We start from the raw sequence: 15693 nt of genomic DNA, 5'->3' as shown, positions 1-15693 counted from the left end.
TAGTGTGCAATTCTTGCTTCTTGCAATTCATGATCATGACAAGTACTTCCTTGTAAACCAATCCTTCTTGGATCTCTAATGGCTAGTACTCAACGACAGTGTATGGATCAGCCATATACGAGCAATTTTAATTTTAAGAATTACAAACCCCTGTAATACCCTAAATTTTTAACTTTCATCCAATCCCACTTACATCGCACATTCCAAACCGTTTGTTACATGAAACGGTCTGGATTGAAGGAATTGCATGGGGGCCCTAATCCCCTTTGCTGGTAATTATCCAGATGACATTCCCACCGTGCGATCTTGTTTTTCACACCCTCTTAAAAACGTTTGGCTTGCAAAGTAGTAATCTACAAAATACACTTGAGCCATTTATATATTTCTATCATTATTAAATCAACTTTGTAGCCTACTGATACAATAATGTTTTCCACAAATTTATTTACATGTAGGTTAGTATATATCAATACTAAGTCCCCTTTATCTGTTCAATACCCTTCCCATGATTTGCTACATTAATACAATACATCCTAGCAATAAATTCGAACACTTTGAACAAATTTCTCAAATGACAACAAAATAACTCACGAAGAATTTGAATTTGATCATGTTTCCAAGAAAGCATGGGTAAGAGTGATGGCCTCTGGTTAGAAAATTTAAGTCACTCATTTTGCTGCTCAGCTGGTGGCATCAGTCAGTGATCAGATTGACTCCCTTTGCTTTCTCCTCCTCATCTTGTTTTGTTTGAGCTGCAAGTGAGATTGCCTGTACCCAAGACAACAACGATCAGATTCATCCACTTCTGACCATTTAAAACAACCTCCTAAATGTGTCTAAACAGACAGCAATAAAGAAAAACCATGATCTAATGGGAGATGTTTTATAATGTCTAAGTGTTTGAAGATAAAAAAATTATTTTAGAATTTCATACAAAATTTATATAGCAACAAATAAAAGCAATTTATGCAAACAAATTATAGTTATGCTCTGAGTACGTAGAACAATGATTTTGTCCATTTCCAGTGTTAAAATTAGAAAAAATAATTATACAAATCTGAAAAACAATCATGCTTATTGCTTATGCATACATTGTATAAGAATTGGATGTCGGTCCTGGTAGCCAATGACATGGAAGATTGACTTTGATTCACTTCGTTTTGTTTTGTTAGTTTTGGAAAATGGTTTTGCCAGGTAAGCACGTAAGGTCTATGATTGAAGGATTAAGATTAAATATTCATGCTTCATATGGGAATTAGGTATGCAGCTAGCCAGCTTAGCTACCTACATCCTACCAGTTTTTTTTTTCATTTTTCCAAATAACACATCTATATATTAGATCGAGAAGCTAGCTAACTTCAATCCGAAAAGTGGAATTACATGCACAAATTACCACAAAATAGCAATCGAAAAGCTAAATCAATATGTTTTCAATGAATACAAGTTAAATCAATTCAAATCATTTAATCCATGATACAGAACACCATACCAATTGACAAGGAGACAAAGACTATCCGCTCCAGCGAAACTATGTGCAGCTACTCCATGGATTAACACAATTTTCGTTTCCATCAAAATTCACTGTCAGCACATAATTGACAATTGTTTAGAAGAGCAATCAATTTGAAAATTTATCATGAGCAAGGCAGCTACCACTTACACGTACCCGTCTTCATTCGAAGTCTACATAAAAGTCATCATCTACATAAAAGTCATCATCTAGAGGAGGATCGATGTGTAGCTCAAACCCAACCTCCTTCTGCAATTCCTGAAACATGTTTGCCAATTTTTTGTTGCTCATTAACACCTTCACCTCTTGCAAGGTAGTCAAACTCCATAGTTCCCAATGAAGCATGGTCAACCTATAGCAATTAGTCATAACTAAATGCCTTAGGCCTGGCATAGCACCTTCGTCCTGTTTCCATTCTTTAATTTTGATTTCATGCAATTTTAGGAATTGGAGTTCGGGAAACGAACGTGAAGGGATGTGGAGGCCACTAAAAGAAAGGCAATTTTCTAGTTTTAGTATCCCAAGATTGGGAAGTTTTCCCAACACTTGCATGCCACCTTCATCTAACCTCACTCCAGTTAAGCTTATCTTAGTGATTGTCTCTGGAAATGAACCAGGAAGAATAATAATGTCTTTACAAGTACCAAAAAATTTCAATGTTTGGAGATGACTTAAACGGTGGAGGCTTGCAAAAAAACCTATTGCTTCGCAATCCTTATTCTGCGAGAAAATATAATTTATCCTTAATGTCCTTATATTAGGAATCATGCCCTCAACAATGAGACGCACAAATTGTGAGTGCAGTGGCATTGAAAGGACTTGGAGGTTCCACATAGCTGTGTCCAAGTGGTTAGGAAAAATCATTTTCCCACACAAATTCCTTAAACGCGGCAGCTTCATTATCCAGATTGACAAAAGTACTAAATCTTGACTATATACGTGAAGTGTTTCTAGATTTGTAAGATTGCCAAAGGAAGCCGGAATATCTACCTCTATATTCACATTAGGTAGATATTGTATCGTCAAGTACCTCAAATGAATCAATGTTCCTATCTCTTCAGGAATGGCATTGACCACTAGTTCAAGATGAAGCACCCGAAGCATTTTCAAATTTCTGTGGACCCACTTCCAATGAATTCCGTTAAACCTAGGCCCAATCCCGAAGGACAAAAAAGAACGAGCACATGAAGCGCCAGAGGTGTTTGAAGAAATGAATTGATCAAGAATGCTACCTTGGATGGAGAGTCTACGAAAGGTGTTCCATGATGAACAGTTGTCATTTTTAGGTACATAAAGAAACTTCTCTTCCACGCTTTTGGTTATACATAGGTCTCGCAGAAGATCATGAATATGACATTTCTTGGCCCCTCCATTAAAACTTCTGGTAGCCACTTGGATCAAGTTCAGATCAATGAGCTCCTCCAAGTAGTCCTCAGCAACATCCTCAATGTTTCTTCTACCAGTGTGTTGTATGAATCCCTCGGCTATCCATAATTGGATTAGTTCCCTTACAGGGATTTCAAAGTCTTCGGGAAATGAACCAAAATACAAAAAACATGGTTTCAAGCGCCGTGGCAAGTGGGTGTAGCTTAAAGCCAAAATCTCTTTGCATTCAGTAAGGTACCAATTTACATCGGCAATAACCTTTGACCATGTCCGATGTATTTTCTCTTTGTTTGCCAAAAGGCCCCCTAATATCACAATTGAAAGTGGCAAGCCGCGACAACCTTCTACTATTTGTCTCCCCAAAGTATTCAACTCAAGAGGACATTCTCCTCCTCGGAATACCTTTTTACAAAAGAGTTCCCAACTTTCATCTTTGTTAAGAAATTGCAGAAAGTATGGAGGAGTAAGGCTTGCATGTAAGGCCACTTCATTTATGCGACTGGTGATTAATATTCTGCTTCCATTGAAGTTATCAGGAAAAGCATCTTTTACCTCATTCCAAACTTCAATTTCCCAGATGTCATCCTTGACTATTAGGTACCTCTGCCCTTGCAAGTATGTCAGCAACTTCTTTACTAGGTACTCTTTTGCTTGATCCTCACTCATCCCTTCGAGTTTCCTTGTCAACTCATCTGATATTGACATATGAGACATTAAAATTTCAAGCAATAACTCTCTGATTTTAAAATCTTGAGATACATACACCCATGTACGGCAATAAAAGTGCCTCTTGACACGATCATTATTGTAAATTTTTCTAGCAAGAGTGGTCTTTCCCAACCCACCCATGCCAATAATTGAAATGACATCAAGTTTTGAATTCTCTGTTCTATGAGTAAGCTGTTTCACCAATGTATCAGAGTTGTGAAGGAAGCCCACCACGTCATCTTCCTCAACATGTCTCCTACGTCTGTGCAATGCCTTCTTCGTTGTTGCATCTACGCTTGTTTCAGCTCTTTCAATGTTGTACTTTTCTATATTGTCGTAGATTTTGTTGATCTCTTTGTTGAGGCCTTCTATCTTTTTTGCAACAATGTGGAGCATTATTGCGTGCCCAATGCCATATATTATCTTTCCCGCAATATTCCTCTTCCTCTGTTCTGCGACTTTGACGATGAATTTGTCAATAACATCCTCGGCCTCATAAGCAACTTCAGTGATTTGCCTGATTAACGCCTTCACATTTTCATGCTCGTTCCGTTTCCCATCGGAGTTCTCTAGAAAGATATTTATCCTCTCGAGCTCCCTCTGAAATGACTTGACTTCATCTTCCACTCCAGAAGGGAAACTTGCTCCTTCTATGAGTTGGGGTAGTTGCTGTAGGAGAACATTAACAACACTGTCGGCCATTGTTGCTTTTGCAAAGAATTCTATAAACTCGGGAGGTGGATACAGGAAGGATGCAAGAAAAATGAACAACACTGCTTCACATTTCGAACATGGAGAGCAGCCGCTGAGAAAGAGAGAATGCGAAAATGTGATAAGTAGAATACCTGCAATGAATAAAGGCACCTCTAAACTTCTTCCTGGTTTCCGACTTCAATCTTTTTTTCAATTGAGAAAGACTTACTGGGTCAATAAAAGCAGCTTTGAACAAGCAGCGAGCAATCAGCTGGATGTCTTCTTCCTGGTTTCAATTGCAAGTAAAAAATTATTGACCCAACACCACATGGGTGGATAATTACAAATTTGAAATTAATCGCATGCAATCTTTTTTATATGGGTAAGAAATAATCACATGAAATCACATGTTAAAGTTGCTACCTATTATATAACGCCTATGAAAATTAAATCACATGGGTCAATAACTAAAGATTGTGATATTAGAAAAAGAAGAAGGCAATTTTTTAGATTAATCCCCGAGTTAATGCGTCAAAATAGATCACACCTCGATTTTTTTTTTTTTTTTTTCAGTTTTAACTGCTTAAATTCTTCGAAAAGAAATGGTGCAATAGATCATTCAGTTGGTTTTTCATCCGAAATTGTGTCGTATGTTAATGTCACATCATCATTTTTGTCACATCACATTAAAATAAATTTTTTTTTAATAATTTTATTCAAAAACTCAAATCTCAAAAAAATTAAAAAATTAAAAAAATAAATAAAAACATTTTAAATAAAAAAAAAAATGAAGGAATAACCACCAATGGGGTTGCCACCCCTATGGTTGAGGATCATGGCCTGGCAAGCCACCCCCAATCCCCTATGGGGGTGGCCGCGAGCTATCCCATGGCTGTTGAGGTGACTTGTGAGCCACCCATAGGGGATTAGAAGTGGCCTGCGGCCACCCCTATGTGGGATTAGGGGTAGCTACAAGTCATACCAACACCCATGGGGTGGCTGCAAGCCACCCTTAAGGGGATTGGGGTTGTTGATTGTCACCCAATAGGAGTTGGGGTGGCCTACTAAAGGTGGTAGCATCACCATTGGTCGCCCTTTCATTTTTTTAAAAACAAAATTGAAGATTTGATTTTTAATTAAATTATTATTTTAATGTGATATGACAAAAATTATTATTTGATTTTTAATTAAATTATTATTTCAGATGGAAAACCAACAGAAAATCTATTACACATTTTCAATAAACTTAGGTTGTTAAAGCTGAGGAAAAAAAAATATATTGAGGTGTTATTTTCACACGCTCAAAACTTTTCAAAAAATAAAGAGTGGATGTTGACCCAGGGAATGAGGCGACAACATTGGCTAGTCTTAATAAAATAAATAAAAAATAAAAATAAAAAGTAATCAATTTCATCTAACTCTTACATTAAAAATAAATTTATTTTTCAATTAAACTTGGGAACTCACCTCTCATTTAGTTTTCTCCCATTCACTCTATTTCATGATTCAAAATATACCACATATAAAATAAAATAAAATAAAAAAATGTAACCCAGCCATTTACTGCAGACGATTCTAAGGAAACGAGATTCACGTTTAATGTCCTTGTCGATCTATAGGTGCTTTCTTAGCGTAAGAGCATTCACATTGGTTTATGTATATTTTTATGCAAAATGACTAATTAAAATCCTATTTTATTTAGTTTAGCTAATGAGTTTTAAAAGACATCAAACATCTAATTACTATTTTTTTTTATCTATATCATTTAAATTTTATTTTATTTTTTTTATAAGGATTGTATTTTTCCTAAAGATCCTATTTTTCAACTTTGGGGAAGAAAAGTAAAATATGGAGAGAGAAATAGTAGGAGAAAATTTTAGGAAAATAGAGATGTGGATAGAGAAATAGTATATTAATAAGATGTACGTGTGAAAAGTGGCAATGTAGATGATTTTTTAATGTTTTGCTTATCTATTTTATATAAAAGTAAGAAATGGTTAAACCAATATGAGTGCTTTAATTAAGTAGAGCCAGTATTGAACGAAATATGCTATAGTGCAATAAAAAAAACCATTTTTTGTCCATAAAAGTCTTAGGTGGCAAGAAGCTCTAGGCCCATCAGTGGGTGGAGTCACAGCAACTATAGCTGGATAGCCTCTTGCTACCTAAGACTTTCATGGACTAAAAATAATATTTTTATTGCATTAAAGCATTTCTCTTATTAACCTTAGCATATCCAAGCAATAGTGGTAATGCCAACGGCCGTACAATGTTTTTTTTTTTCAAAATTTTCAATTAAGACAACGTTTATCTTAAACTAAAAAATAATAATAATAATAATTGTTAATGTCCCCCAACAACGAAAATACCCTAAATAAAATTCAAAAAACTAAAGCTAAAAATAACTTTCTTAAAAAAATAAAAATAAAAAACCAAGGTGTGGAAATTTAAAAATAATAATAATAATAATAATAATAATAATTTTTTTAAAAGAAAAAATTATTAATTTTTATTTATTTATTGAAGTATTTGTCTAACATATTATGCCTAGTATTATTCTGATTTAATCTTATTTTAATTTGTATCTTAGCATATTAGTTCGTAGGTCTCTTCTATTTGTGGTACGTTTGGCATTGAAATTTCATAGATAAAAAATATAATTTTAAACTAAATCGCAAAAAATTAATTGTTTAAGATTGCATGTTAAAAACATTGCGATTTGAAAACAATGACAAACCACGATTTTGCCAAACGCTTAACTACGTTTTTAAAAATTACGCTTTCAAATTCTACATTTTAAAATTACATTTTTTGAAATCGCAAATCCAAGCAAACCCTTAACCTATTTAATTGTATGGAAATTATCAAAGGAATAAGAATATCATTGTCTGATTCTCTCTTTCTCCGCTCCATCATTCTTATTCTTTATTTTTCTACTTGGTTTCTGAGAAAGTCTAGATCCTAGTCTAAACCCCATTTGGTTTTTTTTTCCCTTTGGTGGCAGCCCACTCAAGTAGTGTTTTGATAGTATTAAATCATCATTTATCCCAAAAACTTAAAAATTTAACACACTATGAGTCAAAAGTCATAAGTTCAAACCATAACTTCACAATTCACTTCTCATTTAAATTAAATATTATAGGGTAAAGTCTACATGCCCCACCGTAAACTACCACCCAATTGACAATGTCCCCCCAAACTTTTAATTGTGACAATATCCCCCCAAACTATCAAAACATTTTCAAAATCCGCCCTAAGACTAGCAAAAAACTAAAAAATGCACCTATGTATTTCTCAATAAAACAAAAATGCCCCTATAAATTTCAAAAATAAATAAATAAATTTTTAATTTTTTTTTTAAAAACGAAAAATTTTAATTTAAAAATAACAAAAATTATTTTTTAAACGAAAATTTTTAATTTTTTTAAAAAAACGAATTTTTTTAAACCAATATTTTTTTAAAAAACAAATTGTTTTTTTAAAACGGAAATTTTTATTTAAAAGAAACATTTTTAAAAAACAAAAAAAAAATTTAGAAAACCAAAAAATTTGTTTCTTCTTAAACGAAAATTGTTAATTTTTTAAAAACATAAATTTTTATTTTAAAAAGTTATAAAAAAAAATAAAAAATAAAAAATAAAAATCATTTTTTATAACAAAAAAGATTAAAAAAAAAATTACTTTTTTTCTTATACAAAGGATTTTTTTTTATTTTCATTTTTCCATCCTTTGGATTTTTTTTTTTTTTTTTTTTAAGTTTTAGTTTTAGATTTTTTCTAGAAGTTTTAGTATTTTTTGTTTTCATTTTACTAAAGGTAGTTTCATCATTGGAGGGAACATTGACAATTTTTGGTAGTTTGGAGGGGGAGACATTGTCACAATTGAAAATTTAAATGGGAGTATGTGAATTTTTCCCAGTATTCTAATTGTTTAGCGTCACCTGTTAAAATGGAGTTTGAGCCTACAAATGAAAATGAGTGTTATAGTATTAATTAAATGATTAAATTTATCTCTTTTCATTCGCTTAAGCTTTTGGAATAAAATATTAGAGTCAAAGGTCCTGAATTTAAACCATGTCAATTGAGTGGTAATTTAAAGTAGTACATGAAACTTTTCCTACTTATTTTGTCTTAAAAATAAAATTTTCCACCAAAATATGACCACCTTGTTTTTTTAAAAAAAACTAAAAAATAGAATTTTTGCCTCCAAATTTTGACAAAAATAAAATTCACTCAAAAATAAAAAGTCAAAAGATGTCTTTTTCTTAACTCCCGCAACATATACGTTTTTTTTTTTTTTTTTTTTTTTTTTTAATTCAATAAGGAGGAAAGGGGAGATCAGTGTAATTTCTCCCCTTGGTTGTGACCATCGGAGTTCCCACTCACTGTGAAATGTTCGGTTTAAGCCATAGCTACTGACTGAGAATGCGAGTCCGTCACCATAGCCCCTTCTTAGTAGCATTTGGTTCACAGATTACTATTGCAAGCGGGTTTGAACCCATGACCACTAGGAAGAAAGGAGAAGGAAATTGAATCTTATTCCCTGCTGCTTTACCAACTCAACATATAGGTTCATTGTTAAATGCTTGCCCTTTCGTAAAGTTTGGAGAAGTAATTTGGGTTTTGAATTTTGAACAGAGTTTTTAAAAAAAAAATTAAAAAAAAAAAAAAATGAGAATTGATTTGGTGTAGGCCATATTTGAAAAAAGCTTTCTATGTAGAGTCTATAATTAAAAATTAGTCTGATAAAATTTGGTGTAGGCCAAATATTTTTCCAAAATAAAAGAAATATTAAAAATATTAAAATTTATTCCATGGCGGCAGCAACCACTGTGGTGGTGGTTTACCCGCCAAATTGTTTGGAAGCCACCGCACGGCCGCCAAATGTGACTACTTGGTGGCTGCTAGATCCGTTGGTGGCCACCACTATCAAGGGGCCACAGCACTGCCGATGGTAGTCTATTTTTTAAAAAAATAAAATAAAATAAAATAAATAACTGTGTATTTCATACAAGCATTTTGTAGTTTGTATTAAAAGATGTGTACTAGTGGACCAGTGGCCGGTGGAGCCATGTATTTGAGAAGGTTTTGAGCGTCTGAGAAGTGGAAAGAAATTCCTAAAATTTAACCAAACAAGCTTTATTAATTTTGTGTTATTTTCTTCTCTCAAAACAAAAATAAATAAATAAACAATTCAAAACATAAAGCATTCTTTAAAACACACAATCATTCCTTGAAACACAAAAATATATAGTTTTCAGCTTTATAACATTTTTTTCAAACCAAAAATAAAAAACACCAACAAAACATATTTACAATCAAGGCTAGCTTTCCATCATACTTTGTCAAGTCCCTTAATTAAGAGTAATGCTATTCTTCTCACTTGCTGATATAGCGTGTTTTAACATTTACTAATGTGGTGTGTTTTAAGTGGTTTTTCATGTCTACTACTTAAAAAATGTTACATCAAACGATGCAAAATGGATATGATATATGGGTAAAAAAAAAAAATGCATTACTCAACTAATCCTTTCCTCTCTTTCCATTCAAAACAAAGAAAGTTTTGAATGATAATTTTTTTGTTTTATTCAAATTCGAATGTTTAATATGACTTATTATATATATTTATTTGCTATATATCTCATAGGTTATGAAATATTTTCATTTTCATCTTAAATTATGCTTGTAACATTTTTGTTGTAATATTATACATTTACTTCCAAATTTAACTTTACCCTCTTTCTCTATCTAATAAAAAAAATTAAAATTAAATCAGGACCATTCTAAATTATAACAATCCGTATAATATTAATTGTTAAGCAAATGGAAATTAAATTTGAAAAAACAATAAAACAAAATAAATTAGAATACCTTTTTCAAACTAAGCAAGAAAGCTCATGTAAGGATGTTGACTTGAGATGCATGAGAGGTCCTTGTGAAGTAATTCATCAGTCTCACCTCCCTTTCATCAGTCTTTCACCCTCTAAGTTTAGAAGAACCGGTTGCTTGCCGGAAACACGTTCACAGGGGAAGTCGGAGGTGGTGACTGGCCAGTAAGAAAAGAGGATGGAATTGGAAGAGATACCCACACCACACAGACTTCAAAATTTAAGAGGTTATTTCCGGTGCTACCTTTTTCACTTTTCTCGCATTTCGACGTTGTTTCTTCATTTATTTATTTAAAGTTAATATTATAATATTTGAAAGAAATATTACCTATTAACTATTTTACTTATTCATCGGTATTCGTTATATTTCTTATAATAGATTATTATTTTTATCCAATAAATGAGCTACATATCAATTTCTTTAAACTTCTACGCGTTGTAAAAATACTTCAAAAGTTAGTTGATCATTAATATGTGAAAAATAAAAAATAAAATAATTTCAAAAACTCATAATAAAAATATTATATTGTTGTTACCGTGCACAACAATTGTGAATAATATAGAATCAAAAAGAGAGAGTGAAGACACAGATTTAACGTGGTTCAGCAATGTGCTTACATCCACCGAGAGTGCGATTGTATTTTGATATTAATGATTTAGGGTTACATCATAACACATATATATAGAAAAATCCTAAACCCTAATTGTACAGACATATTTTGAAAATTTTCAAAATACCTCGTACTATATATCGCGGTCTGTGAACAACGTTATCAATTCACCCCTTCACTAGCGGGGCTTTGACCCATCTCAATTGAAGAGTCTTCGAATCAGTAATCTCATACTCTCGACCAACTCAAACCACTATGCCGCTCCCGTCATATACTTGGTCAATTACTAGTGTTCTAATATGAGTCACTAGTTTCAACATATACTTCACATCAAACCCTAGCCAAAAATTTAGTCACTCACAATATTAAAATACATAATAATATATATATATATATATATATAATAAATTTTAAATAAAAATTTAAAAATAAAAATAAAAGAAAGAGAAGTTGAAAAAAGAGGGCTCCAAATTCGACCAGTCGGCTACTAAAAAGGGGTAGAGATTTTTGGCAACCTGGGGTCATCCTAGCGTTGACCAAAGTTGATGTGGCCAAAATTTTATTTTTCTTTTTTAAATAACGTCAGATATTTTGCTTGGTTTTTTTTAAAAAAAATAAAAATAAAAAATTGAAGAAGAGAGATAGTAAAGGGAAATTCAAATTTGAGGTATTATCACTAAATTTGAGGTATTAGCACCAAATTTAAGATGATCGAATCTCTTTTGAGTAATACAATCCCTAAATGATTAATCTTTCACTCCTAAATTTTAGTTTTGAATCCAAAAAAAAGTTTTTAGACATTAAAAATTAAATATTAACTCATAAAAATTTAACAATCACAAAGAAAGGACAAAGTTTTTTTTTTATTAGGTTTTTTAACTTTTTTTAATACATGTCCTGCCTTTTGGCAACCGCAAAGCAGGACTCACTAAAAAAAACTTTTTTGTGTTTTTTTTTTTTTTTTTCGTTGGACTTTACTAACAATTCGTGGGCCCCAGTTACGCTCCTTTTTTTCTTTCTCTTGTTTCCACGCACTTCTCATATTGCTACGTTTCTTTTCTCTCCAAGTCTTCGTGCTTTTTAGAAGTCCACCGCCTTTAGAGACCAACACCCACCCACATGCAAAGCAATCAGTAGCTTTAGAAAACAAGAGCTTTCCTTATTTTGTGTTTTCTTTGCTTTGCTTTCTTATTCCATTTGCAACAATTTTGACGATTCCTACTAAAGATAATTTATTGCATTCATATTTTATTTAAATTTTAATTACTTATTAATTAATATTTCACAATCAAATATAAAATACAAGAATTAGAATAAAACAAAGCATGATAATGCTAATTTTAATATATATATATATATATATATATATATGAACTTTTAAGCTATTATCAAGCTATCTCATAGAGGTTTTTTCTTTGTGCAAGCTTTTCCTTTTCATTGTGTCTTGATGTGTTGGTGTTTATGGTTGTGATGGCTTGATATTATTCACTACAATATTTTAGTTTATTATTTCTTTTAACTGTTGTGTTTGTATTATTTTGTTGTGTTTGGGGTCTAAATTAAACAGTTGTTTTCAACTCTTGTTGTCTTTCTCAGTGTTAAAGTATATAAAAGTATAAAGAGAAAAGGCAAAAAAGAAATATACAGATTAAGGTAGCTCGGCTTATGGCCTATATCCACACATTAAAGTATTTTTTTGGATACATATTTCCTTGATATATTTGGTGGCGTACAATACTCTATTTATAGAGAAAGAGTATGAACGTTACAAGCATTTTATTTTTTTTACATGTCCGCACAAGAGGGGGAGGAGAATTCGAACTAATAACCTCCACTTCATCAGGCGTGGTCCCAGCCAATTGAACTACCTCCTAGGGACAAGGTTACAAGCATTTTTACTTCTACATTAACATCAATAAACTTAATGTTCTTTTAACTCTTGATTCTTAAGTTCATTGTCTCTTGAGTTATTGTAACTTTTGATTATTGAGTTCTTTGTCTTTTGAGTTATTATAACTCTTGTCTCAATACGCCCCCACAAACCCAACGATAGATCATGTACGTTGAAGTTTGATCTTGAACATCAAAGGGCTGAGAAATGGCTTCTATGGCATGAATTGGAACATCGGCTGCTATGACCGAAACTTGGACGTCGGCAACTCTTGGCCGGCATCGGCTACTATGGCCGTGTACTTGAACATCGGCAACTTTTTGGCCAGCATTGGTTACTTTCACCAAGATTTTGACATCGGCGAATTTTGGCCGGCATCGGCTACTATGGCCGGAACTTGGATGATAAGGATACTCCGACAGTGAAAATGTATTTGGCCCAATGATCATTCATTAAGGAAGAGTGATTGAGAAGAAGAAAAAAAATCACAACATCAATAATTAGCGTTAGCCTATAGCTCTGATACCATGTTAAAGTATATAAAAATATAAAGAGAAAAAGCAAGAAAGAAAGATACATATTAAGGTGATTCAGCTTATGGTCTATCAGAGAGATTAACTCTCTTGAAGATCTTAAGCCCAAAACTTCCAAAAAATATTTTCCTTTTTTCCTTTCTCCGCCTTCCCCTTCCTCTCTTGCTCTCAATTTTTGGAGGGTAGGGCACGCACCAAATGGTGTCCTAAAGCTCATAATGGGGTTAAAAGATTCCTCATTGGCCTGTGTATACTTAGCTTCTTCTAATTAGCATGCAAACCGGATCATTAAAGCTCTATTACCTTATGTTAGATCATAGATCGGCTATGTTGAGCCAGCTAAGATGATTCGCCGGCCCATCATTTAAAACTCGGTCATTTTATTGTTCATCAAACCTATGCTCAGTAAATTTCATACTTATCTAAACTCGGTATACACGACACTCGGTCCTAAGACTCAGTATGCCGAGTCTTACGTGGACTACCGAGGGTTATTGTCGGAATATTAAATGTACCTGCATAATAGTCTATTCATCATTTTATTACTCGACACGTGGACTCTCGGTAAGTCCACAGTAACAGGTAAACAGGTACTCGGTGAGTCCACAGTAACAGGTAAACAGGTACAACCCAATGCCTATAAAAGGAGGGTCTCCTTTCCGTTTTTAACAATTTCTTTTTCCCTCTCTCTAACCAAATATCTCAGGTTATCTTTATCTTCCAAGTTATATTTTCTCTTAAACACTGTGACTAACTTAGGCATCGGAGCTATCGCCAGCCGGACAATGCCAGCAGCTTTGATCCTTTCTCTTTGATTTTTACAGTCGGTTGATTCCTCAATCGTCAAGCCATTTACAAGGCCCATTCCACGTCATCATTCGAAAAACTGCTTCAACACCTTCTTTGTGGCATCATTAAGACGGTTTACGGACCATTTGAATAGTCTTCCTATAAAGTTTCTTCTAGGTGTTTAAAATTCTCTCATCTCCCCCTATCATAATATAAATACATAATAATATATAAATAAATAAAACTTCAAAAAAAAAAAAAAAAAAAGAGAAGTTGAAAAAAGAGGTGCTCCAAATTCGACCAGTCGGCTACTAAAAAGAGACTTTTTTTCTTTTTGTTTTTTATCTGTTTGTTGGACTTTACTAACAATTCGTGGGGCCCACTTATGGGGCTTTATTTTCTTTCTCTTGTTTCCACGCACTTCTCATATTGCTACGTTTCTTTTCCCTCCAAGTCTTCGTGCTTTTTAGAAGTCCACTGGACCACTGCCTTTAGAGACCAACACCCACCCACATGCAAAGCAATCCGTAGGTTTAGAAAACAAGAGCTTCCTTATTTTGTGTTTTCTTTGCTTTGCTTTCTTATTCCATTTGCAACAATTTTGACGATTCCTACTAAAGATAATTTATTGCATTAATATTTTATTTAAATTTTAATTTACTTATTAATTAATATTTCACAATCAAATATAAAATACAAGAATTAGAATAAAACAAAGCATGATAATGCTAATATATATATATATATATATATGAACTTTTAAGCTATTATCAAGCTATCTCATAGAGGTTTTTTCTTTGTGCAAGCTTTTCCTTTTCATTGTGTCTTGATGTGTTGGTGTTTATGGTTGTGATGGCTTGATATTATTCGCTACAATATTTTAGTTTATTATTTCTTTAACTGTTGTGTTTGTTTTATTTTGTTGGGTTTGGGGTCTAAATTAGACTGTTGTTTTCAACTCTTGTTGTCTTTCTCAGAGAGGTTACCTCTCTTGAAGATAGTAAGCCCAAAACTTCCAAAAAACCTTTTCCTCTTTCTCTCCGCCTTCCCCTTCCTCTCTGAGCTCTCAATTTTTGGAGGCTAGGACACACACCAAATGGTGTCCAAAAGCTCATAATAGGTAAAACTCATTTGGCCAATGTATACTTAGCTTCTTCTAATTAGCATGCGGACTAGATCATTAAAGTTCTATTACCTTCTTTGTGGCATCATTAGGACGGTTTACGGACCATTTGAATAGTCTTCCTATAAAGTTTCTTCTAGGTGTTTAAAATTCTCTCATCTCCCCCCTATATGATTTGTTACTAATCCAACTCTACTATAAACATTTAAGCATTAATTAGGGCATCCTTAATTCAAATTTAGTGCGAGGTATTACATCTCTCCCTTCTTATAAAAATTTCATCATCAAAATTTGATGCCTAAAATAATAAGAGGTCGAATGAATTTATCTTAATCAGGCATCGTCTACTTTTGCCTCTAGCTTCGTTTATCCATGATGGGAATCCGTTGTTTGGTGTGCCATATCCTCCTCATCTTCAAACAAATTAGGGTACTTTGCGCACATCTTGATTCAATTCTCACGAGCTTCTTCGACTCCATGGTTGCAACATAAGACCTTCACCAGTAGAATCTTCTTAGTTCTTAGTGCGCAATTCTTGCTCCTTGCTATTCATGATCGTGAC

At 33.0% G+C, this 15693-nt stretch overlaps 1 protein-coding gene across 1 annotated transcript; it reads right to left on the bottom strand.

The window, feature by feature from the left end:
• Nucleotides 1-1672: 1672 nt before the first annotated feature.
• Nucleotides 1673-4306, bottom strand: LOC132169521 (putative disease resistance RPP13-like protein 3). The gene has a single exon (XM_059580545.2). The coding sequence runs from the start codon at nucleotides 4304-4306 to the stop codon at nucleotides 1673-1675; it is 2634 nt and encodes an 877-aa protein (XP_059436528.2).
• Between the last annotated feature and the right edge of the window lie 11387 nt (nucleotides 4307-15693).

The sequence above is a fragment of the Corylus avellana genome, chromosome 1 (assembly GCF_965113065.1).
Source record: "Corylus avellana chromosome 1, dhCorAvel1.hap1.2, whole genome shotgun sequence".
Classification (NCBI taxonomy): Eukaryota; Viridiplantae; Streptophyta; class Magnoliopsida; order Fagales; family Betulaceae; genus Corylus; species Corylus avellana.
Note: the sequence above shows the minus strand (reverse complement) of the source record. Positions and strands in the feature narration are given on the sequence as shown.

Coding starts and splice junctions, on each gene's coding strand:
- LOC132169521 (XM_059580545.2), bottom strand. CDS start 4,306: ATGGCCGACAGTGTTGTTAATGTTCTCCTACAGCAACTACCCCAACTC.